Source organism: Trematomus bernacchii, unplaced genomic scaffold, assembly GCF_902827165.1.
Source record: "Trematomus bernacchii unplaced genomic scaffold, fTreBer1.1, whole genome shotgun sequence".
NCBI lineage: Eukaryota > Metazoa > Chordata > Actinopteri > Perciformes > Nototheniidae > Trematomus > Trematomus bernacchii.
The window spans coordinates 942176-967979 of record NW_022987708.1 but is presented as its reverse complement, the minus strand read 5'-3'; the positions used below and the strand labels follow the sequence as shown (position 1 = coordinate 967979).

General features: G+C 41.2%; 2 protein-coding genes across 4 annotated transcripts; one reads left to right on the top strand and one right to left on the bottom strand.

The window, feature by feature from the left end:
- Positions 1–1248: 1248 nt before the first annotated feature.
- Positions 1249–13441, top strand: cunh19orf44 (chromosome unknown C19orf44 homolog). 2 transcript variants are annotated; one of them, XM_034140697.1, is made up of 11 exons: positions 1249–1343; positions 1582–1752; positions 1843–2007; positions 2112–2239; positions 3019–3466; positions 4426–4717; positions 8557–8636; positions 9149–9602; positions 10155–10244; positions 12073–12239; positions 13125–13441. In XM_034140697.1, the coding sequence occupies exons 2-11, from the start codon at positions 1633–1635 to the stop codon at positions 13179–13181; spliced, it is 2001 nt and encodes a 666-aa protein (XP_033996588.1). In that variant the 5' UTR covers positions 1249–1343; positions 1582–1632; the 3' UTR covers positions 13182–13441. The 2 variants fall into 2 exon arrangements, with proteins under 2 accessions (XP_033996588.1, XP_033996586.1); XM_034140695.1 differs by having other exon boundaries at positions 1293–1752.
- Positions 13442–16507: 3066 nt separating this feature from the next.
- Positions 16508–25420, bottom strand: akr1a1b (aldo-keto reductase family 1, member A1b (aldehyde reductase)). 2 transcript variants are annotated; one of them, XM_034140804.1, is made up of 9 exons: positions 25265–25420; positions 21917–22012; positions 21188–21307; positions 20960–21111; positions 19384–19579; positions 19098–19297; positions 17903–17975; positions 17563–17649; positions 16508–16777 (listed from the first exon to the last, which is right to left on the bottom strand). In XM_034140804.1, exons 2-9 carry the CDS (start codon positions 21995–21997, stop codon positions 16712–16714), a joined length of 975 nt encoding a protein of 324 aa, XP_033996695.1. In that variant the 5' UTR covers positions 21998–22012; positions 25265–25420; the 3' UTR covers positions 16508–16711. The 2 variants fall into 2 exon arrangements, with proteins under 2 accessions (XP_033996695.1, XP_033996696.1); XM_034140805.1 differs by having other exon boundaries at positions 21917–22001.
- Positions 25421–25804: the final 384 nt, after the last annotated feature.

The following is a 25804-nucleotide window of genomic DNA, read 5'->3' as shown; positions in this document are numbered from 1 at the left end:
TCATATGGTTTGGAGTAAACCCTTGCTTATTCCTTGCCTTCCAAAATGATTGTCTGAAAAAGTTATGATGTTCAGCTCAATCAACCATTGTCAAATTATAATAACATTACAACTCTGGTAAAACTGGATCATGACATAGATGATTACTCGTCCTGAGGTAATTTGGTTTAAAATAAGCAGGAATGACTTGACTAATCTTTGACCATAAAACATTATGTACATTTGTTTCATCTGTTACATGTGATTCAAAGTAATCTCAGTATCCAAACACCCCCAACAAGAATATGACTAATAAAGAACGGACATAAAACACTGATGATATCATGATATAGACCAAAACACACCAGAGAGCTCCACAGGAATTCATTCCTGCCTGTGGCTAATAAACTCATTAACTCTTCCTTCAGAGCGCCAGACTCTCTTACGGCCCGTCCACACAGCGGCGTGCGTTTAAGCTTGCCGGCGGGGGGGGGCTGAAACTCGACCAACAACCAATCACATGAATCTCCCGCCCCGAACACACAAGCACGCGGTTTGATTGGCTAGAGCTTGTACTGGCATATGATTCGATTGGCTGATGCTTCCGCCGAAGCTTAAAAAGTTGAACATTGCTCAACTTTTGCAGCGAGCAACGCTTTTGAAGCTACGCTTCATCGGTTAGCTGGGCGGCTCTGTTGTGATTGGTTAACCGCAGAGATCTCCCGCCCCTAAGCCTATCACATACAATGTGTCGGTGGGCTAGCCAATAGAAGCCCAAGTGTTACAGAGTGATGTCACTATGTTACCGGAAAAAACAGGAGTCCAATGGAGGCGTTTTAGATATGGGTGGGAGGCCTTTGCAGACCATTCACAAAAAACTATTGGGGGTGGAAACCCCCCAAAACAAAACAAGGACCTCTTAAACATTAGCCTACAATCACTTTGTGCGATAATTTACTATGGCATTCCTATTTGTTGTGTACATTTTTCAGCATTATTGTTATACTGTTTTTTATATTGAAGTCCCATTCTTTACATATGTATTTGTTCAATGTATACATTATATCATTCCCTATCATCTCTATATTTATATTCTACAGTGTAGAGCAACCCAATGTCCCATATGGATCAATAACGTTTTTCTGATTCTGATTCCAATTACCTTACAAAATACTAATTCTTCAACATACCGTGATTCACTGCAGATTTGTTAAACCATTCCTGTGCTTGGGTCACGTAATGAACAGTTGGTGGCGCTGGTACCCGGATGAGGAACTGACATGACCAGTTTATATGAAGAAGAAGAAGAAGAAGGCAGCCGTTCCATGGAGACAAGCGACGCCTCAGTGGTCGCTATGCAAAAAGTAGGCACTATAAGACCAGAAGTTGGCAAAATTATCAACTGTTTTATGTAACTTAATTCATGCGAAATTCTAGCATGCTTTGAAATGCCTCGAAAGGAGTTATATGAAGCACATGTGTAATTCAAAGTGCATCGTATATAGTTAGCGTAGCAAGCTAACGCTACTCTCTAAAGCTCGATGAAACAGCCCAAAACATGGCGGGCTGCTGTTAAAATAAAGTGTCACATTTCTATCACAGTTATTATGTTACAGTTAGAGAGGCAGCATTAGAAAGAGCGTCGGTTTAAAGATGTGGAAGCGAGGCGGTCGAAGCTCCGCTCTGGACCGAGCTCAAGCCCTGCTGTCCGCTAAGACGAGCGGCGGAGGGGCCGCGGGGTCTGTGCGGGGGTCTGCGGGGTCGCTACACTCAGTGAGTCTACATCTTTCAAAGGTTTCAGAGACCTGTGGTGTTAATCCAGGTTATGTTTTAACAGATGCAAATTCTTCTTCTTCTCTCCAGGATGCTGTGGGTGGATCGGTTAAAGCCAGATCCTCTTCCCCCCACACACACGCTTTATTGTCGGATGTCAGCGACCTGTCCTCGGTGAGCTCAGCTCCTGAGCCTGGGGTTGACACCCTGCTGGGCTCTGCTGCTGCATCACAGGGAGAGGGTCCTCCTACCCAGGTAAACAACTTCAGAATGTATTTCTAACTGATGCTGGATTGCTCAGGAAGAGAATGCAATGTTTTTTTTAAAGTCCAATTTAACATCAGCCTTTCCTCTGCCAGGATCTCAGACCTCAGATTCCTGTGGGTGGAGGAGGGAGCAGGTTCTTGAAGAAGGCTCCTCCACCTGCCATCCACAGCAGCCAGTCTCCTGTCCGCAGTCGCCATATGCAGCAGGTGCCTGAACACAGGTACGTCTGCACTAGGGGTGGAAAGTAAAAGCACTACTACCTCACTGTAAAAGATACTTGGTTACAAGTAAAAGTCCTTCATTACAAATGTTACATACATTATGTAAGTATAATCAGGAACATTTACTTGATGTATGTCCAATGTGACTGATAAATGATTACATATCATATCATTAGATACTTTTTACTCATGCATTAACGTAAAAGCAGGATTTTACTTTTGTAGTTTGTTAAGGTGAAGCTACATTTGGAATATTATCAAACCAACAGTACCTACCTCAAAATGATACAAAATAATCAGGAAAGAAGCATCATTTAGCAAATCTTCACATTTCAGAAGTAAGAACAATTAAACTATCTTTTTACATGAAAAAAAAAGTGAAAAAAGTTTTGTAGAGTCGTTATAGTAACTCTCTTTATATCTTATCTTATTAAATCTTGATTTGTACAGTAATACGTAACTACGTAATACAACGACTTTAAGTTGTCAGATAAATGTAGTGGAGTAAATCACAACGTTTCCTTCTGAGATGTAGTTGAGTCCAAGTAAAAAGTGGCATGAAAGAAAAACACTTAAATAAAGTCTAAATACATGCAGTACTTAAGTACATGCACTTGGTGACATTCTGTCTCTGGTTCTGTGTTATATACATAGATAAATGGTGCTGTTGTTTTCTACCAGCCAATCCAATGATTCTGCTCAAAATATGTCCTGTTCTGATATTTTCCTCTGCTGCTGAAACTCAATTGCTGTGTTTTTATTGTCATTCATCCACCAGGAGTGTGTCATCTTCTCAGCGCGGCTCCCAGGCTGCTGCTTTGAGTAAACTGGCTCAAATCGAGAGCCGCGTCCGCAGCCGCATGCAGGTTCAGGATCATGGCCCCGCTGAGAGTGTGACCTCCAACATGGGAGCAGCGTCTCCGTCCCAGGAGGCCCCTGTGAGACTCTCAGCACAGTCCAGCAGTGAGCAGAGCAGGGGGGGGAAACACTTACTCAAGAATAAAACAGCTGGAGCTGCTGGCAGTCCTGATGTTGGTGTGAGGTCCAGATCTAGAGCTGCTGAGTTTGCAGGTCCTGCAGCAGGTTTGGACAGGAAGCCAGTGAGAGGAGTGAGTCTGGAGAGTGATGAAGAGGACATGAGGAAGCTGCTCGGAGAATCCTTAGATTCAGAAGACCACAGCTTCCTGGCCCCAGTCAGAGCCTCTTCTTTAAGAACTGCAGACAAGGTACTTTCTGCTTGGTGTCCACTCCCTCTATCTACAGCTTTACATGTCCTAGATAAGCATGGTTTATATTGTAATCTTCAGGGGGTATAATAGCCCAGGGACCACCTTTGCCAAATGACAGGCAGCCAGGGTCCAGTAAATAAACAAACATTACATTCATCAGATAATCCGAATATTCAGGAACATTTAGGAATGAATTGACTTGTTAACGCAAAGAACTTGGAAGCATAATAATTGAAACCTGGCCTAGATGACAGATAAATCACATATTTAATTTATTCTTCCCTTTCCTGTAGTGTGTTATATCGTGTTTGTGCATTAAGTGGATTAACTCCCAAAGTTAATCTCTAAGCGGTTGACCAATCACAACAGAGCCGGCCAGCTAACCAATCAGAGCAGACTGGGCTCTGGTTTCAGACAGAGGGTGAAAAGAGGTGCTGCAGCACAGGCAGTATGAGAACAATAAAGAGCTTTTTGAACATTAAAGCATGTAAACAACAAACAAAATACAAATATGAACCAAACATTTGCAGAATGTCCTCTTTAAGAAAATGGAGCTGCTGTAAAAGTTTATATAACATTAAATATAACTGAACCTCTTCCATCATGCAATCCTTTAAATATTTGAATAGTTCATACACATAATCAACGACTACCAGGGAGAGAATGAGAAGCAAATGACCGCTCTTTCAGAGTGAAATACAGATGTACTACTTCTATAGGTTCCTTTGTGCCTTTATACAGCCTCTGGCAGCTTCTATACAATGATAGGACAATAGATATCATAATTGTGAATCAAATATGTTCAAGGACAGCTCAAACGATTTCTGATTCATCAAAAACGTCTTTGTTTCTCACAAACAAATGTGTCTTTATCATGTGTAACAAACAGAAGTGACACTAATGTACAGACACAGCTTATTCTGTTTAAAACACTTTGATGTTTTCCTCTCTTACAGATGTTGAGCAGAAGCAGTCAGAGGGTCCGCTCCCCTTCTCCCCCCCCATATGTCTCTCCCTCATCCTCCTCCCTCCCAGAACCTCCCTCCCCTCCTCGCCGCGGTTCTCCTTTCCGGTTCACCGGTCAGGCTCAGGCCCAGTTCAGCCCCTCCCTGCTCTCCCCCTCACCTCACAGAGGGGGGAGTCCACCACGCTCCCTCTCCTCCATATCGGGCCGGGGTGAGGTGCTCTCACTGGAGGAGCTGTTCTCTGAGGACCCTCACAGCGAGATGAGTGCAGTTTCCTCTGAGGGTGAGAGAAGTCCCTTATGTTGCAGATACTGAGATCAGGAGTCTGTAGAGCGGGGCCGTGATGTTTCTGTAGGCCGAACCAGATTCCCTCCACAAATAGAAACCAGATTATTCCATTTTGATGTCGGTACATTGCAGAAAATAAGATCACGTTTATCAAATCAAACTTGATTTATTAAGCACTTTTCATACACAAAAGGTAACACAAACCAAAAATACTTTCCAAGATAATAAATAACAAGAAACGCATGACTTTTGTATTTTATACAAACCAGTGGCGAGCCGTGACTTTTATACCTAGGCCCTCTGACCCCCCCCCCTTCCCTCGAGAAAAAAAAAGAAGAGTTATTACGTCACAGCGTATACTTCAGCGGAATATCAAAACAGCGGCCCAGGGTGCAAAACGCATCAATGACAGCGACCCTCTACCACACAAAACAACACCATTTATAGAAACACCTATCATGACAGGGCACCCACAGCCAAGTAACAATTACAAATGAATTAAGTCGGCACGGCGGCCCACATTGAAAATGACTCACCCCTAGATTCCACCGGGTCCGTCTGCGGCGCGTTACGGCCGCGTTACGGCTGTGCCGCGGCTATCACGGCCACTCTAGTCAATGGGAGCTATTCCACCACACGCGGCGCGTTACGGCTCAGAAGCGTCCCAGAAGCGTTTGAATTTCTTTTTTTTATCGATAACGTCCTGAGGTTAAAAAATAATAATAAACTAATTTGAAACTGGGGGGACACACAAACGGGCAGACAGCAGAGCTCGGGGCAATAATGCAGGTTTGTTTGACTTTTTTACACTTTGTTGTTCTCCTCCTTTCCTCAGCAAGGGTATATTGCAGCCCCTGCTCGCGGCGGTCAAATCATTTTGAAAGAGGATAATGCAGCCAGGTTTATGGTGTGTGTGTGTGTGTGTGTGTGTGTGTGTGTGTGTGTGTGTGTGTGTGTGTGTGTGTGTGTGTGTGTGTGTGTGTGTGTGTGTGTGTGTGTGTGTGTGTGTGTGTGTGTGTGTGTGTGTGTGTGTGTGTGTGTGTGTGTGTGTGTGTGTGTGTGTGTGTGTGTGTGTGTGTGTGTGTGTGTGTGTGTGTGTGTGTGTGTGTGTGTGTGTGTGTGTGTGTGTGTGTGTGTGTGTGTGTGTGTGTGTGTGTGTAGACACTGAAACATCCACATACATTGGATAAATAACATAGGCGTTTAGTTTATTTAATAAAAGAGCACATGTGAAAAGTGACCGTAGATAGATTACTTCAGTTGCAATTTGGTGCTATATATATATATTCTTTTAATTTAAAAAAAAAAAAAAATTAAAAGAAAAAAGTGTCAGAAAACACAACCCTCTCTATTTTCCTCCATACCCAAATCTCTAAAAAAGGGGCTGCAACGGATCTGATCAAAACTGATCCAGATTTGAACACTGTCCTGACGTCAGGATGGTGGCGCTACGGCTATTGGGCCAACTCTCCACCTATCAGGGGAATGTGGGGTTGGGCCACGGCCGGCCATTGCCGCTCGAAAGCGCTGGAGACGCTGTAGTACATATGCCAGGCCTGTAAGTGGCGCTGTCGTCTGCCACAAAAGCAGCGAAGAAGACTTCCCGCCCATAGTTACCATGGTTACCCTTCTGTTTATTCTCCGCTGTGGCTTTTTTTCTCCCTCCCCGAGGCAAGCGTTTGCTCCCGCTGCTTTAATTCAATGCAATCCCTCCCCGTCGAGGCAAGCACTGTAATTCTCTCTGGTTAGTCCACCAGCAGATGACAAACACCCACCTCTCCGCCTCTTCCAAGGAACGAGGGGACCGTGCGGCAGAGTTTCAGTTTCAGTTTCTTTCGCCGGTCAAGATGTCCATTAAAGTTTAAATCTTCCGGACAAAATTAGAAAAGTGCCGGTCAAAGGTCTTCTTTGTTATTTATTGAGCTTTAAAACAAATGAATAACGACTCTATATAATAATAGGCTATAATAAAACACGGAAGACGGAGATCTTTTTTTCTCCCCCTCTTGACTTGATCAGAGCACGGCTCCCCTCTCCTGCAGGGGGGCGTGGTCTGCTGCAGCTCACAGAATCAGACCCGTAGACAGCAAACAGCACATAGAGCGAAATGAGGCATGGCTAAAATGCATGATCTGTTTGGTATTTTGAAAACAGAAACGTATAAATATACTTTATATAGGTATGGTCCTACAATATATCATTTAAATATAGCATGATAGGTCCACTTTAAACACAAAGTCCATCCTCCTGTCCTTTTGGATGAAGAACTTGATGGCGGGGTCATGCAGCTGATCCTTTGCTACTCCAATTTATCGTTGTAACTGACGTGAGCCATCATGAACGAACTTATGCTAATCAGCTACTTCCGCCTAGCTTGACCCGTTGTTATAACACATGCATAAACTTCACAGCGGGCGGAACTTGTCATAAAGTCTGCAATAATAAAGCCCACCCATTTAGAGGGAAGATATGATTGGTCAATTGTACTGTCATTTGACATTACTCTCTCGTTGAGTTACCCTAGCTGGCCCTCTGTGAACTTACAGCAGGACCACCAATCAGCTCCTATCTTCACCTCGCAGAGACGGCCAAAGGAGCTTCTTTCATTTAACCCTTCACATTCCAACAGAAACTGAATAGGCAGATTCAAAGGATTTATTTAGTTGGAAATGTTATTTTAAATACAATTAAATCAAGTTATTTTGATAAAACTAATGACAAATATAACAAAAAAAAATTAATGTTTTAAAATATTATTTTTTAGAATATCTTAGGCCCTCAGAGAGGGCCCTGACGGCTCGCCACTGATATAAACACAGGACTGAAAGCAACTAAAATAAAAAAAAGAGAACAAATACAAATAAATTATAATAAATACAATTTCATTTAGAGCCAAATTAGAAAGATGGGTCTTTAGTCAGCTCTTAAAAGTATGAACACTCTTTGTTTTCACTTTAGGTTTAATTAAAAGACCATTAGTAGAAGATCTGAGGATTCTAGAGGGTTCATTGGTTAAAACAATATCTGACAAATGGCCAAGCCCAAGACCATTAAGAGACTATAAACCAACAACATTTTTCAGAAACAAATGATACTTCAGGTTTCAGGTTTTTTTCAGCAAGATAATCTCCACATATTACCACATATTACCACCACTTTGTGATTTTTGAAGCGTAAATGCCATCGCCAGAAGTAAAAAGCTAACGTTAGGCTATAAGGAACTACATCAGCTAAAGGTGGCTAATGTTCTGTCATGACGTTTTCTCATTTAGCCACTTGTTAGCAACTGCTGTTTTTAGGACATTTACAGGTAGAGTAATTACTGACATATTTGATGTCATCTAATAAAACATGATAATCTGTTAAGCTTCTGTTAACCTTATTTAGTTAAGAAATCATTAACTTCCAGACAACAGAACCGGACTTGTTAAAATGCTGACTCATTTCTGGATGAATTGATGTCTAAAGGCTTAGTGTGTGTTTTTGTATATTAATCATGTTTTATTCTTTACTCCTTACCTCATGCATCCTAGATGGACAACAAGGTACATACTGTATAGGCACCATTCTTTAGCTCTGCATTACATTCAATTTCTAGGTTTATCTTACCAGGTGCATTAAATAAAGGCTTTTTACAGCGCCACGGCTTCCACAGATGAAACATTTGTATGTATTTATTTTCAAAGCATTTAATGTATTCATTGCTATCGGGATGTTAAGAGCATTCCATGGAATATAACAAAAAGTGTTTCTGAAGTGAATGACCTACCCCACCTTTAAATAAAATTGATATAATTGTGTATAAACTTCTGGTATGATCTTGTGTTATTGCAGACTTCAAGATCAATGTGATGACATTAGACGACCTTGTCCCTGCTACCCTTGGATTTACTGAGGAAACCCCAGAGAAGAAGGTGGGTAACAACAGAAGGTAACAGAGTGCTGTAAAGTAAAGTAACACATTATGTGTTACGTTAAAGAGGACCTATTCTGGTATGTTTTGGGTTTGACCTTTCCTGTAGTGTGTTATATACGTTTGTGTGCATGTAAATGGTCTAGGGGTCCACTGTAAATGGACATTTCCAACACATCTCTAAGCGCTTGACCAATCATAACAGAGCCAGCCAGCTAACGAATCAGAGCAGACTCGTCTCTGGTTTCAGACAGAGGGTGAAAAGAGGTGCTGCAGCACAGCCAGTATGAGAGAATAAAGAGCTTTGAGAACATTAAAGCATGGAGACATGTCACAGCAGAGACACACAATACAATTAGGAAGGAAAACAGTTAGTAGGAAATGAGCCGTTCTTATGCATCGACTAGTTGGTAAACTGTGTAAAGAATGATAGTAAAACGTTGCTTAATATATTGGGATCTCGTGGATCCTCTGAAGGCCTCCTCAGGCTGATTGTTTTCTTTCTCCCTGCAGTCTAAACAGAGAGAAGTCAAACACAGCTCCACTGATCCTGGATCCTCTAACAGACATCAACAACGACCACCATTCAAAGAGAGGGAGAAGAAAGAGGAGGAGGAGGACTATCAGAGTGACTTTGAGAGTGTGAGCAGGACGGATCACAGCCAGGTTTCAGAGCACCTGCAGGGAGACGCAGAGGAAGAGGAGGATGGCTCGGTGATCAGAGAGGAGGCTTCAGATTCAGATTTGTCCCGTGGAAGGACAGGAGAAGATGACTCCAGCTCTTTCTCAGGCACAAGGCGCTCCTGCAGCTCACGGACATCTGATGGCAGTCAGAGACGCAGCAGCAGATCCTCCGAGTCACACAGCAGCCGAAACTCCTCCCACCAGGGGAGGAGGGGGGCTTCAACCAGGAAGGTTCTGAGAGAGGTGGCCGTACAGACTCAGCCTGATCCTCTGGCTCACACAGGTTAGTCTTTTACACTTCAATATTTAAGATGTGGTAGGGTGACTTACCATCACTACCACGGTGACAGTTCTTCACAGTAGCACTGAAGTGCTCTAAGACTGGTTCATTGTTTTCTCTCCTGTGTTTGTGATTTCAAAACTGTTGATCTTCAATAAAAGTTCTTCAATTTAATTTGTTTAATCTGTGCAACAGGTGGAAAAAAATTGTTTTTCTAAGTTGACATCTGTGAAAAATGGTGCATGGAGATATCAAAACTAACCCGTAAAACATGAATACTTCTCTTCAGCCTCTACAACAACAAACACAAAATAGATCCTGACAAAACAAAAAAAGAAATGAATCTGTTTAAAAACCTGATCAAAAAAAGTAGCTTTCAAAATAATCCAGCTAGAAAAGAAAACGTTTCACTTGTTATTGAGTCAAACGCACAGGAGAGAAAGCCATTTGAATCAGAGATAGAAAATGGGTCACCAGATGTTTCTCGGTCATTCATTTGCAATAAAATGAAAACAATCATTTTATAATATCTTGTCTCTGGCTCTCCCCCTGTAGGTTGGGCTGCTTTGGGTCCTGCAGTGGGTCTGTCATACATGGACCCCTCCCCAGTGGTGGCTCATACTCTCAGTGCAGAAATGGTGGAAGGTAAGAGTAAGACCCAATCCAACATAATACAAAAAACACAACAAGAACACTCATAGAATCATTTCCAGATGTGACATCCAGGCTCAGACTTTTGTCATGTTGAGAGAAAGAGGAACGCAGATGGTTACTATGATAAAGCCTTAAGGATGAGGGCGATGCAACATGTCATACTCAGAGCTCTGTGGTAGGGCCACTGACATTTGGTGCGGTTACGCCATCTACAGGTGAGCAGCGGTGTCCAAACTACGGCCCAACTGCGGCTGATGGTCCATTTTGAATTGTCCCTCAGCAAATTCTGAAAGTATAATGGAATTGGAATATGGCCCACACCTGAAACACCTGCTTTTCTTATATTGTACTTCTTAAATATATATGTCCACATATATTGCACATTAGTATTCAAGTGGCAATAGGCCCACTTTTCAAATAAATTCAGTCAATTAAAGTCAAAAACGTTTTCTAACAAATCTTAGTTGATAACATTTTTTAATTGCATAACAAGCTTGAAATACACCGTTCAATAAATGAAACCCTATGGAAAGTTGTGATGTAGGCTGTTTATTAAGTATATTCAATTATCAAGAATAATGTACCACATTTGATCGATTTTGCCAACTGATAAGTTAACTTATGAGGCAATATACCTCACCTCTAGGGAGTGGCCCAGCCCTATAAAGAAATATCGGAGAGCAGGCTGTAAGGTGTAGAACATCAGGTATAGTTCAGCTGAGGAGAGACAACTATAATGTTATATCATTAGAAATGCAATAAAGTGAGTAAAGCATGTTGTCAGTCACGAGCTAAGAGAAGCTTTGCCAGCTGCTTTATGGGATCACACCAGCCCACTCTCTCTCAAGCTGAAAGAATGCCTTTGTGCTTCAGTGGTTTTATAAATCTTCTGTACTGACTGACTGGCTGATAAAGTGACTCGGTCACAGTCTCCCTTACAGATGAATAGGCAGTGTCGTGGCTTCCTTCCTTGTCTTTCCATCAAGCCACTAGACGCCTTAAACAGACAGTTCTTCTTCAGTTTCTTTCCTTTAAATGACTCACAGTTTGAAGAGTTGCTTGGCCTCCGATGGTTTAGATGATGTTGCGATGCGTTTGCTCAAAATAAAATAACAAACTTTTGCACATGCAACAAAGAAAATAGGCCTTTACAATATTCAAAAGAAATAAGCAAAAACTCAAATAAAATAATAAACAACTGAGGTATTCTTTCTTTCTTAATAATGCTTATATAACTTCATAACTTAAAGGGTACTTGTACGATGTGTATGTGTACGTGTAGTACGGTTACAAACTGTTCCTCGACGGCGTCTCTCAACAGGTTGCCCATCACTGTGGCTTTAGCGCAGGCGCCGTGGGAATTGTAGTCCTTTATAGTGCGTTGACTACAGACATCACAATTAGGTGGCCTTTCTTATCAAATCAAAAATACTGGCTCTAACAGGCAGTGTGTCAGAAACATTTAAAAACCACGCCTGCTAAATGTTTCTGAAATAAAATCATGCAATGCTACACTAAACTGTTTCAAGTTATTGTACTTGTGTGTACAATGTATTTGTCAAATCGGTGTTAATAGCCAGTGTATAATATTGAAGACAAATCATTTACTTATTTTCGTCCCACACTAGTGGTACCGTTAATGGCACGATCCTTTACAAGACAACATTTCCCCCTTTTGCTACAGCTAAATGACCCCTTGCATGCAATAATTCAATGTGACACAGTGATATTGGGAGTCTAATATTCATTTGAACCCAGTTAATGTGCTTTTCTGCGTCTTACTGAATATTTCATTGTTAATGTGTGTGTCCCCTCTCAGCTCTGAGCACCTTCAACCCAGCTGTGTTTGTGCTGAATGAAATGCTGAAGCAGCAGCTGGCCATGACGCAGCGTTTCATCCATAGCAGCCGACACCTCCACTGCAGCCTGCTGCAGAGCCTGGGCCCCCCCGACTACAGATACACCACGCTGGAGGACACCAAGGAGGTGAGATACACACACACACACACACACACACACACACACACACACACACACACACACACACACACACACACACACACACACACACACACACACACACACACACACACACACACACACACACACACACACACACACACACACACACACACACACACACACACACACACACACACACACACACACACACACACACACACACACACACACATACTGGTGTATAGTTGAATAATCCTGATGGTTGATTGACTTGTTTCAACAAAGTAAATGCATGTTGCTAGCTCAGCGCAGTATTCCGGGCTCACAGCGTTCCTGCATTTCCTCTGTGATGTATCTGATCTGATATTCATTGCATGAGAAAATCTGTCATTATTATTCCAACACGGAATGTCCTTTTTCAATGTATTTCAATGCCTCTAGAGTGGTTTCCAATTACACTTTGAATGTCTACTCATATTTTATGATATCACCCTAAAATAACATATACATATTTTTTTGGAGGCATGCAAGAAAAACAACATATATATTTATATATTTTTGTATATATTTGGGAAATTATTACATCCTTTTTTTACAATAATGTTTCCTTTAAGTTGCTCTGGCTTTAATGGATCACCCAATGCAGAAACAATCATAAGTAGCCAGCCACCTCTTAAATCAAACTCTACAAATAATATACTATAAATACAAGTGTAGCCTAATCCTTATCTGCAACTGTGCAGAAAAAGAAGCGACTTAGAACTGGAATATCAGTGTTGTGAATGAAGCTTCAACATTTCCGATGAGATAAAGAACATGAAATGAACAGAAAACATAATATTTTTTTTAATTTATTGCATTTTTAGTTCCAAATTGCATTAAAAGAATCAATTCTTCATCCCTCCACAGTCCATCCGTCAGCACAGAGGCCACAGACTGAGGCTGAAGGCACAGAGCAGGAGGTGACCGTCCATCTGCTGCTGACCTCCTGGATTACTCTTTGTATACATAATTAAAACATATTTTTCTAATATGGGAAGGATGTAGAGTATTTGTTGTTCATCAGTCAGAGAACATGCCAAGAACAATGTAATGCTTTGGTAAAATCACGTCATACAGTTTTAAATGTGTGAATTTGAAATCATGCAATGTGTGGCCTCTGTGTATGAATGAAGCTGTTTTGTAAATTATTTTTATTTTTTATATTAAAAAGAGATGACAACGTCCCTGATGGTTATACAGTGTAAATCATCAATTCTGCCACTTTTCGCTTTAAGAAGAAATAATGATTTAACAGTGTTTCACTTCTATGACCTTCATTCTGTTGTGCCTTTTGGGGTTTCCTTTTTCTTAAGTGTCTTATATAGGTTTGTGTGCATGTCAGTGGTCTGCAAAGGCTCGATGCCCTTTGTCCGCACGCCTGAAACGCCTATATTGGACTCCTTTGTGTTCTTCCGTAACATAGTGACATCAACACTTACGCTTCTATTGGCTAGCTCTCAAACACAGTACGTGATAGGTGCTGCAGCACAGGCCGTTTGAGAACAATAAAGAGCTCAAAATACAAATATGAACCTGAAAATGGGCATAATAGGACCCCTTTAAGATAAATCCCCAAAGAAGAAATGAAGCATTTAAATGATACAACACAAAAGTATTAACTGTAAAAAAGTTAAAGGTCCCATGTCATGCTTTTCCGGTTATTACCCGTCCCCTTGTGTGTTATGTAGCTTTTTCTGCATGTAAACGGTCTGCAGAGTCACAAACCCTCAAAGGACACCCTGTAGGGAGTAAAACTAACACAGAAAAGACATTACATTGCATTTAGCTGACGCTTTTATCCAAAGCGACTTACAATAAGTGCATTCGACCAACAAGATACAAACTTGAAGAAAACAGAATCAAGTACATCAGGTTTCATAGAGCTAAAACATTTCAAGTGCTACTCAACTGGCTTTAGATAAGCCAGTCCTTTGTTAGTATATAAGTGCTTTGTTAGTCATTATTTGTTAGTGCTTCTATCGCTCGAAGCGGAGTCGAAAGAGATGAGTTTTCAGTCTGCGCCGGAAGATGTGTAAGCTATCTGCTGTCCTGATGTCAATGGGGAGCTCATTCCACCATTTTGGAGCCAGGATAGCAAACCCACGTGTTTTTGCTGATGGGAACTTGGGTCCCCCTCGCAGTGAGGGGGCAGCGAGCCGTTTGGCTGATGCAGAGCGGAGTGCACGTGCTGGGGTGTATGGTTTAACCATGTCCTGGATGTAGGAAGGGCCAGATCCATTCACAGCATGGTACGCAAGTACCAGTGTCTTGAAGTGGATTCTAGCAGTTACTGGAAGCCAGTGAAGTGAGCGGAGGAGCGGTGTGGTGTGGGAACATTTTGGAAGGTTGAAGACCAGACGAGCCGCTGCATTCTGGATGAGCTGCAGAGGACGGATGGCACATGCCTTTTGGTTGGACAGTAATCTGAACTTTAAACACCATATTGAAGTTTTAACAAAGAAATTGAAATTCACTCTTGGCTTCCTTTTCAGACTTAAATGTTGTTTTTCAATTTCATCCCGTAAAAGGTTGGTCTCTGGCTTATTCCTGTCCCAGCTGGACTACGGTGATACCACCTATAGATTTGCCTGTCCCACTGTTTTGGCCAAACTTGACCCACTGTACCATGCTGCACTGCGTTATATATCAAATGCACCCTATAGGACTCATCATTGCACACTGTATAGCCTAACTGGATGGTCCTCACTTAGTATGCAGCACTGGTTTTTATTAATGTATAAAGCCATTTTAGGTAAGCTTCCACTGTACATATGTGTCAGATTTGCCCCAGTTTGTGACTCTTACAACCTCAGATCCAGTGCCTGGATACGGTTCCAGGTACCTGCTGTGCGGACTGAGGCTGGAAAAAGGAGTCTTTCTTATTATGGTCCTTGGTCTTGGAATGACCTTCAATCACGCCTTAAACTGAGGGCACTTGTCTCTATAGCATGTTTTAAATTGAAGTTGTCTGAAGTCCTCACCACCAGCTGCTCTTGCAGTAACAAGTAGTGTACTTTTCTTACTGTCCTAATGTGCACAATGTAGTGACTGCTTTTTCCTCTTTTGTTTTCTTAGTTATGTTCTCTGTATTTTATATGTTTGTGTTATGTGTAACGTTGCTGCCTTCTTGGCCAGGTCAGCATTGAAAATGAGATTTTATCTCAATGTTTTTATCTGGTTAAATAAAGGTTAAATAAAAATAAAAACGCAGGTAGACCAGCCAGGAGGGAGTTGCAGTAGTCTAGGCGTGAGATGACGAGAGCCTGGGCCAGAAGCTGCGTCGCTTTCTGGGTCAGATGGGGACGTATCCTCCTGATGTTGTAAAGCGTGTATCTGCAGACCTGTCTATGCTGCCCCAGAACACCTCGTTGGAGATTTCTCTTTTTCAATTGTTTGCTTCCTGGGTTCTGTGACGTGTGAATACCCAAATCAACAACAAATGACCGGATTGGCCCAAATGGACCAATCCGGAGCACCTCACACACCGGGATCCTTTGGCTAACTAACAGGGAGTCCCCATTGACTTGCATAGAGCTCCCTGAATGCTGGTAATAGACGAGTTGGGATGGCGGAGAAATGCTCTCCGCAGACCCATTCTCACAGCGTTATAAACCTTTTTCTTACTCAATATCAAGCCACACTCATTGTTTTTACTTCGGCTGTGAGTGTTTGTGTGTGCTCAGGATGAGTTTAGCTGTGTTTCGCTGTATCGCCGACCCGGAAGCTTGTCCGCTCCTCGCCGCAGCTCACAGCCGCGGCGAGCAGCAACGAGCCTCGCAACGAGCCTCGCAACGAGCCTCGCAACGAGCCTCGCAACGAGCCTCGCAACGTCCCGACCAATCAGAGCACACTGGGCTCACAGGGAGGGGGGGGGGCAGGAGCTCCAACAAGCCGTTTAGGACAGAGAGTGAATACACATACTATACAGAGATGCTGTATGAGAAACCAATGTGAGTTTGGAACATTGAACAATGTAAATCTATTCTAGTAAACCTCAACAATGGAATTATGATCAGTAGAAATGGCCATGACATGGGACCTTTAGCTTGACTCCAGACCTTAATAATATCTTTGGTACTCTGAAGTTAGAGAAGGTGTTCCTATGGCATCGTGGAACAATACAGTATCCTAAATGAAATGTACTTGTTTAGTATTATTCATTCTCGATTTAGATTGAAACAAAACAAAACCTGTGGAACAATTCCTTCCATTGATAAATAATCCACTGGTTAAATAAAGAAGCCTGGAAGTGAAGTAACAAAATGTTTATTTAAAAATAACACGTACACAGTCATACCAGATTCTCCAGAACTCATCACTGACGATAACTTGAAATGTTGTAATGATAGAGCAGGATGTGACATGATCTAAAGACAAACTGCAGGAACATTTAGTAGTGATGTGGGGGGTGGTGTGGGTGTAGAAGGCACATATTCAGGTTGCAGTGGGGGTGTTCAGTAGGGGTCGTTGAAGGGGTAGTGAGGATGACCTGCATCCCGGGGAACACGCTTCTCTTCCACCTGCAACATCAGAAACAAACAGACATTTCCCTCTCGTACAGTGACGTTCATCCTGGCAGTTTTCAAACCCAGTGCAGAGTTTGATCGTTACAGACACATGTGTACAGATATTGCTTTTTACCAAACAGCTTGAGAAGAGACTTTGAGGGCTTACATTTATATATCTAATGCTTATATCCCGACAACCTAAATGAGATTTGATTAGTCAGAAGGAGATCGTACCAGTATTTAAATGATTTTTAGATTTACCAGAATAAACATATATTATCTCCAGGGTAAGAAGGGTTCTATAACTGTAGTCCAATAAAAGTACTAATTACTCATTGAAGAATTATAGTTAATATTAAAGTAACATCACTTATTACTCTGTCACTTTGGGCTCATACTATCAATGAGTTATTTTTCCATTATTATATTATTATAAGCGTATAATCAGAGTAGAGTAAGTTCATTATTTTGTAGCTATGATACTGTTGTCATCTTTAAAGGCCTCTTTAATGTTCCCGGATTCTAGCTTTGAGCAGCAGCAGAAGCTTTATGAGTTGAATTAAATTAACCATCATTCAAATATCCTGGTTTGTCTAGTATTATGTTTGCTTGACGAGAAATGTGATGTGGTTTGTTCATTCTTTTATAAAGTCATTCTAATACTAGTGATACTCTGGAGGAAGAAACCATCCTGCTTCATATTGACCTGCACTGTATTGTGATGATTTTCACACATAAGGGATACATGTATTTGTGTTGAACTAAAGACTTACCATGCAGTACATAAAGCCACTTACTTGGATCATTGGTACAATGTAGCGCCAGCCTTTGTTCAGGGCTGTGATATTTTTCATTTCCTCCGCTTCAAGGGTGAAGTCAAACACCTGACAACATAAAAAAAAAGAAAGAAACGTTATCGACACCAACCACCCCACAAGAGTTGCTTTGCCATTCCAAGCTACCCTTGTGCATGAAATGCCGTACACACATGCACAGCTTCTTCAGTTAAATGAGCTTTTAGCTACTTAAGGGCAAAAGCGTAGCCTAAATCTTAAATTCAGAGAATCTCAGTAAGAAGGCCATGTGTAAAATAATAGCCTCATGTTTGGAACAGCTGTGAGTGAGATGTTACTCCACCTGAATGTTCTCTTTGATCCGGGACTCCGTCACACTCTTAGGGATTGTCACCACTCCTCGTTGTGTCTGCCACCTGCATGTAAAACAGACTTGTTCAAATGTACTTACACTTAAGTGGGCAAAGTGCACTTCATACACTACAAGAGCATCTAAAACTGTGCAGTATTGACGTAGTTACATCATGTCAATGTGGCCTAAACGTTATACTCATATTCCTGTACCGTACAGTTTTGATTTATAGTTTAAATTGTTCAAATAATGCATTAGAAAAAACATCTGGAAATGTCTAAATTGATATAACTTGCAATAGTAACTACAAAAAAGGGACAATTTGAAAACTTGCCTAATTTAAACTTTCTTAAATGTCTCTTAATTTCACTTTAAATGTAAATGTTGTGTATGCAACTTGTTGCCCCAAATCACAACTTTAATGTGTATTTTAACAGTCACATATTCAGCTGTCCTGCAACAGCCATTTTCCCTTTACTGTGGTTGCCTCCAATAACCACTTTAGGACTTAAATGCTAAATAGAATCAGTTTAACAATAAAAAAAGGGTTCTACAACTTTTTTAAACCGCCTGATATCGATGTGAATGTATTAATGTGTACATCAGGTTCTTAAGTAAGCTGTTGGGCGCATGCCAACAATATGTGAAAACCTTTTATACATTTTAATTTTCTTAGATCATTTTAAGATCTCAAATTATTTCATTTCTTTGACCTTTAATAACCTTCATTTATTTATTTGTTTATTTTGTTGTCACACTGTACCTCGTTGCATTTAAATATATTTAAAAACTGAGAGGACTTTGCACACTAGTATAATGTAAGTAGTATCCTATGTTAGTAGTCATTTGGTCATTATAGTGTACACCAACTTATTCAGATCACGTTATGTTTCATAGAGATGTATTCCTATGTTGATATGTGTATATTTACTGTCTACGTTTATTTGTTATTTTATTTGAACTCATGTGCAATCCTTATTAGGCATGCTGCTAAGACTAAAACTATTTCCTAAATTGGAATCAATAAATCACATCTAACATAATCGAATCGAATCTAAAAATGAAGGACTTTAAGATTGAAATAAATCTAATCTTTAACTTAGCCTTTGCAAAAAATGTGTCGTTTTCTAAAAAAGTATGCACACTTGCTTATTGAGCTGCAATGTAATCAGCAGAGAGAGATCACCTGAGGATAATCTGAGCGAGGGACTTCTTGTATTTCTCTGCGAGGGAGGCCAGCACCGGCTCCTGAAGCAGAACCGGCTCACTTGGATCCTTCCAGGCCCGGTCCGGAGAGCCCAGCGGGCTGAAGGCCGTCATCACCAGGCCCCGGTCCCGACAGTGGGCCAGCAGCTCCACCTGGGCCAGGTAGGGGTGGCCCTCCACCTGCACAACACACACAGATACGTGTAAGTGTTCACATTCAACCACTGACTCTCAGTCAAATAAAGTCCTGATCCTCACACACGTACCTGCAGCACGGTGGGCTTGATGCTGGCCACGGACAGGACGTCGTCTATCTGCCGGCTGTTGAAGTTGGACAGGCCGATGGATCGGACCAGGCCCTTCTCCACCAGCTTCTCCATGGCCGCCCACGTCAGCTTGTAGTCGATGTCGTCATACAGCAGGGTGCCGTCCTCCTTCCTGGGGAAAGGAGCATCTCCTCGTCTGGGAGATACAGAGTGGGAGACAAAAATAAAGATAGATTTTTTTAAACAGTGAAAAAGTGGGTGAAAAAGGTGCACTCTTTTTTTTGGTGATTACAGGGGAATTTCTTGTGTTTGTTGTTATAATCATTTGGGCACCACTACCCCATAATCATGCCACTCCACTAACGGTACGTCCACACGGTTCCGTCGCGTTGAAGCTTGCCGGTGGGCGTGTCTGGCGTGCGACCAACAACCAATCACATGAATCTCCCGCACCGGACACACAAGCACGCAGTTTGATTGGCTAGAGCTTCAACTGGCATATGATTTGATTGGCTAGAGCTTCAACTGGCATATGATTTGATTGGCTAGAGCTTCAACTGGCATATGATTTGATTGGCTAGAGCTTCAACTGGCATATGATTTGATTGGCTAGAGCTTCAACTGGCATATGATTTGATTGGCTAGAGCTTCAACTGGCATATGATTTGATTGGCTAGAGCTTCAACTGGCATATGATTTGATTGGCTGGCACTTCCGTCGACGCTTGAAAAGTTGAACTTTTCTCAACTTTCAGCGCGAGCAACGGAGGCAAAGCGACGCGACGGAACCACAATGCAGTTCGGCAAAGCATGACGTCACCCCTTTCAAAGTGAATGGGGTGCGTCTCCGTTGAAGCACGCGACGCTGCCGTGTGGACGTACTGTAAGACAGTGGATTTTCTCTTCCAGTTTCATGTTTTACTTTAAGACCCTTCCCTTAGTTTGCCATGACATCTGATAAAAGCATAGCTGACTGGAGTCCTTTCATTTAAATGAATCAGTCTTTGTCTTGATCCATTACTTGAATGAGTTACTTGCTAACATACAATATGTATCTTGTTAAAACTCACCTAGCAAGAAGTGCATCCATTTTTATTAAGAACATGTGGTGTTGGTGCCCTCTTGTGGCGGAAATGAATAATACAACAACAACACCACACCAAAAACTCACACCAAAACCTTTTTCAAAAGCAGATGAAAAATACATTATAGAAATTGGAAAAAAAGAAAACACTCTTGCAGAAAGGTTTTTTCCATATCAAAGTAATAAACACAGGGGAGTTCACTGATTTAATTGAAAATGGATCATCATAATTTCCTTTCCCTCAATCCCCTCTCAGTGCTTCAGTAGAGGACAGACTGAAGTAGAACATAAGTAAAACAATTTTTTTGCTTTTCATTTATTTCCTTAATAAAAGGAGTGTAGCTATTGTCAAAGAAAAATATTTTCAAAACCCATGAACCCTGGACTTGATATGGGAAGATAATTATCTCGTTATGTCAGGAACACAAGGTGGTTTCCTGAGGATAACGAGGTAATCCTGTCAGCATTGGACCTTGGAGGAGGGGGCGCTCACTGGAAGGCGTAGGGCCAGTGGATGAGGTAGAGGTCCAGGTACTCCAGCTTCAGGTCCTTCAGGGTCTTCAGGAGGGCCGGCTCCACGTCCTCCTGGTGATGCCAGGTGTTCCACAGCTTGGATGTGATGAACACGTCCTCTCTTCTCAGGGCCTGATGCACGGATAACATGTTAGGATATTGTTTGATTTAGTTTGACTTTAATGCAGTTTTGGTGAAGCTGTTTTACCTTGCCGGGGCTGAACGTCTCCTGTAAGGCTTCTCCGATCTCCTCCTCGTTGCCATAGATGGATGCACAGTCGATGTGGCGGTACCCAGCCTCCAATGCCCAGATAACAGCCTGTTTCACCTGTGTGGTGGAAAAAGGGAGCGCTGTTGGTTGGGAAATGCTATCACGTGTTTTATTGTTGGCCACTAGGGGCAGCAGAATGTGCAAAACTGACTTATTATCTTATAAAGTTCATATGGTGATCTTGTCAATAAGCAGCCACCTAATGCATATTATTTATTACAATTGTAGTCATGAATACACACAATGTACATTTCAAACAGCAAAAACTGAACTGCAACTTTATTAGTTCTTTCCACCATGACAATGGCAGCGCATATTATATCTACTCTTTTGTTTTCACCTTCCAAAATAGAATCCCTAGGTGTGTAGCAGGTAGAGTGCAGTGGACACTACAGTGGACAAAGTAAATATCCAATAAATGATAAAGAACCATCAAATTGAATACACATATTTATATAAAAGATAAGAGGTTGTAAATGTGCACAATATATAATTACAATATATGCAGTGGCGTATTCATTTGAATAGGATACTATTGCCGAATTGTTTTAAAGGGATTGGCGTCTGACAGTTAAATGACTCTAACTACCAAAGGGCAGCTGTTTTATGAAAGTCATCTGGAAGAGAGAAATCATATTAAACAAGTTATAAAAGTGCCGCCTCTACCTTTCCTGGCTCACTCTTCCATGTTCCCAGTCCGATCAGGGGCATCTTCCGCCCCGTGTTGAGAACTGCAAAGTCATTCATGCCTCTGAGAAGCACCTTGGAGGGACAGAGAGGAATCAGTCGGTGAGGGAGCTGCTCTGCGTACTCAGGGCTTTAAAGCTGCAGTAACAGGAATGTATCCATGTCATAAATACTTGTGTATGCTGCTCTTGCTCTTTTGCACATCATGTATTTTGTTTTTGCTATGTTTGTAAAATGTAATCTTCTTAAATGTTTTATGTGAGAGACTGCGGATGGAAATGAGCTCAAAGCTAAATCTAGCAATGTTACGCTTGATACATTTTAATGTTTTAAGCATTACTGTGCATTGTCCCTGCCAAATAAACGATTAAATAAATATCTTATTAGCTTTCTGAAGCCATTCAGACTGACACTGGAGATTTTCACTGTTCCACAATCTGTAAGAGATAAATACAACAAGCTACCAGAGGCTGCCAAATTACAAATGATTTGGTAAAGGGAATAACTGCCTATAAAACAAAAACATCACTAGAATAAAAAAATAAAGATTTCTAAACACCATCTGACTAGGAATGCACAATGAAATTGGCACAACACCGATATTGGCAGATGAAATCTGTAAAAGGGAAATATTCACATCAGCTGGTAATTACATTTTCTCCAATACGACAGACTGCTATGTTTAAAGGGCTTATATAATGATCATTTCTTCAAATGTTGTGCCTATACTGTGACATGTCTCCATGCTTTAATGTTCAAAAAGCTCTTTCTCATACTGCCTCTCTTTTCATCAAAGCTCTAAAACATGGGCCAACCACAGACCATCTTAATTTACTGATAAAACTATGTATATGACATGCTGATGAAAAATTCAGAGATGTTCTCATTCTGAAGTCGCCATGAATGACCTGCATTAACCAAAGTCATACTCCTTTCTGAATTTGGAGAAGGGATTGAGAGCAGGATATAAGTCTGAAACAAAAACAACCCGACTGTCCGAGGAAGAGGGGGAAGTGCTGCTGACTTGCATTTCCCTCAAAAGTCACCAGACTGAACCGAGTAACCTGATAACACACAGCTGACAGAGAGAGAACATACATTACTTTAATGAAACAATAAGATAGAAATCACTGCATATGGCATCAAGGAGCAAACACTTTCCCTCCCATAGAGTGGCGAAGTCCCTCCCCTTCCGGGGGAGCTCCATGGGACCTTATTTCGGAAAAGTTATGCATTGAAGTCAATGGGGAGAGAAAGATTATCTTTCGATCCCGTTTGAATTCTGCCACGAATTACACATATGTTTGTCAATTTAAAAGATAATTTTACAAGTCAAAAAAATTAAAATGTGTCGTAAAACTGTGAAGTAACACTTTTTTGTGTGAAACCGCTCAATGAACTACATCTCCCGTCTCGCACCACACACCAAGACGGCCGTCGCGTTGGCACATTTCACTTCTTTCTTTCAGAATGAGGCGAAAAGTATTAAAAGAGGTGAAAATCACTACAAGTCTGGGCATGTTGAGAGCTGTACATACACACAAGGGGAGTTAGTCGGTTCGTAAGAGCCAGCATGTGGGACCGGGATTCTGGGATTTGTAGTCTTTCTAGTTGTGTGTATTTTTCAGTCTTATATTTCAACAGTTTTACGACAAACTGTGACTTTTTTTACATGGAAATTATTTTTTAAGATTGACAAACATCATATGTGTAATTCGTGGCACAATTCAAACGGGATCGAAAGATAATCTTTCTCTCCCCATTGACTTCAATACATAATTTTTCCGAAATAAGGTCCCATGGGTCGGAAGTAGATGGGCGGGACTTCGCCTCTCTATACTACAGAACTCTAAAACACTAAAAGGCCATGTTAGAAGTATTTGTTTTAACAGACTCTTATCAACCAAATCAAGGCCATAAGTAAAAACTGCTTTTTATTATTAAAACATTTTTTTGGAGATCTCATATCCAGAAAAGATTTATGTAAAGTTATTCATGCTTTTTCTTCAGCAGGATGAACTGATGTTGTTTCCTGTTCCAGAAGGACCAGCACATTCAATGTCTGTCCTTAGGCCTTTGTTCAACCGGAGACATTTATGCCCCATGTTTTATTAAAATATGTGTAGTAATCCTGTAGAAGTGGTAGAATTTAGAAGACAAAACCTTTACAGGAGTTTTAAACAATAAGTGTTGTACATACATGTTTTTGCTGTTCACTTCTTCTGTTAAACTGGAATTCAAAACTGTAATGCTTTGGGTTGATTTATGATTTATGCTGCACTTTTATCCTATTACAACATTCGGGTAGATGCCCTATAAAGTCATGTTGGTCTCCTTCAGTCTATTCAGCTTCAACAGACTCTGTGTTTTCTCTATTTCTCATGTTCTAATCCATGTATTTTTTACATGTAAATCCTGTATATTTTATTTGCAGGACAAAGATTCCCAACGACGTATTTCCCATTGCACATATACAGTATAAGACTAGGGGGAAAGCATCTTATTCCGGAAAATGTAGATTTAAATGTACCAACATTAGTGTGGTTTGCAGAGGTCCACGAGTATGGAATGAGATTGATAATACCATATAGATGTATTTGTCTGTCTTTAAAAAGTGCCTTAGGCAGCAGTTTCTTTGGTCCAAAATGCATGTAATTTGTACCATTATCTTCCCTTGTAATGTGTCTGTGTTTACTATATCTTACCCATTTTGAACCGAAGTTTAAACAATAAAATTAATGTTTTGGGACCATTTTGTCCCAAAACGTAGTCTGTCTGTCTGTCTGTCTGTCAGCAGCTCATTTCCTGGAAAGTCACGCGCAACATTCCGCAGAACTGACTGAGCTCGAGCTCTTTATACATCAGAACCGTACAAAAAAGACAACGCTTATAATAACACCTAGACAAGATTAGCAAACAATGGCTAAAGCAATATGTAGAAATAACACAAGAGCCCAGAGAGTGGGCCCTCTCGGTGCTAGCTACATTTATGTTTTAGCTAGAAAACAAAAACTGCCCATCGGACACAGTTCACCGCTCCAGCCCGTGGTAAAATAACAGCTAGCTAACATTAGCTTACTGTGGGACACTTGTACTTGACTTTTCGTTTATTTTCGCTTTCTATTCGCCCTTCAATGTTAGACATTTATTAGCCACTTTATCGACTTACTCACCCGCTTGCCAGTGTCAAAACATAAAGGACGGAGCATGTGTTTTAGGAGCTGACATTTAAATACCTGCATACTCGAGCGGTTCAGCTCATCTGACAAATTACATAACAGTGACCGGTCAGCAGCGGCTGCCCCATCTTCTGTTTAGTGAACTCACCGTTTCAAGGTTTTAAAAACTGCAACTTCCAACAAGGAGCCCTTCGTGTAGTCCTCCTGAACAGGACAAATATGCAAGAGTATTGTTTTCTGCCAAATGTTCAAAAACACCACCTCATTTTGTTGACGTTTCCCTTTCCGGGAGGATGACGATTTCTCTATTTCCGGTGGAGACATTTCCCAGACCTTATGCAGAGATGCCAGAGAAAGGTTTTTGCTGAGCTGGAGATAACAATATTTGTGATAGTGTATCCTTTGCAAATTCAATATTTTGGAGTGACTTTTGACAGTTAATTTGGATATAACACTGAGGTTGAAAACACAATGAGGTTCAAGTTATTTACTTATCATGTGCACAACAATTACGTAATCACAGTGGTGTAAAGTGCAACTAAGTAGATTTACTCAAGTACTGTACTTAAGTACAATTTTGAGGTAGGCCTACTTGTACTTTACTTGAGTAGTTCCATTTTATGCTACTGAGTACTTCTACTCCACTACAATTCAGAGGTAAATCGTGTACTTTTACTCAACTACATTT

Coding starts and splice junctions, on each gene's coding strand:
- cunh19orf44 (XM_034140697.1), top strand. CDS start 1,633: ATGTGGAAGCGAGGCGGTCGAAGCTCCGCTCTGGACCGAGCTCAAGCC. Junction 1,753..1,842: donor CTGCGGGGTCGCTACACTCA/GTGAGTCTACAT, acceptor TCTTCTCTCCAG/GATGCTGTGGGTGGATCGGT. Junction 12,240..13,124: donor CGCTGGAGGACACCAAGGAG/GTGAGATACACA, acceptor ATCCCTCCACAG/TCCATCCGTCAGCACAGAGG.
- akr1a1b (XM_034140804.1), bottom strand. CDS start 21,997: ATGAATGACTTTGCAGTTCTCAACACGGGGCGGAAGATGCCCCTGATC. Junction 19,298..19,383: donor TCAAGCCCACCGTGCTGCAG/GTACGTGTGTGA, acceptor TGTGTTGTGCAG/GTGGAGGGCCACCCCTACCT. Junction 16,778..17,562: donor ACATTGTACCAATGATCCAA/GTAAGTGGCTTT, acceptor CTGATGTTGCAG/GTGGAAGAGAAGCGTGTTCC.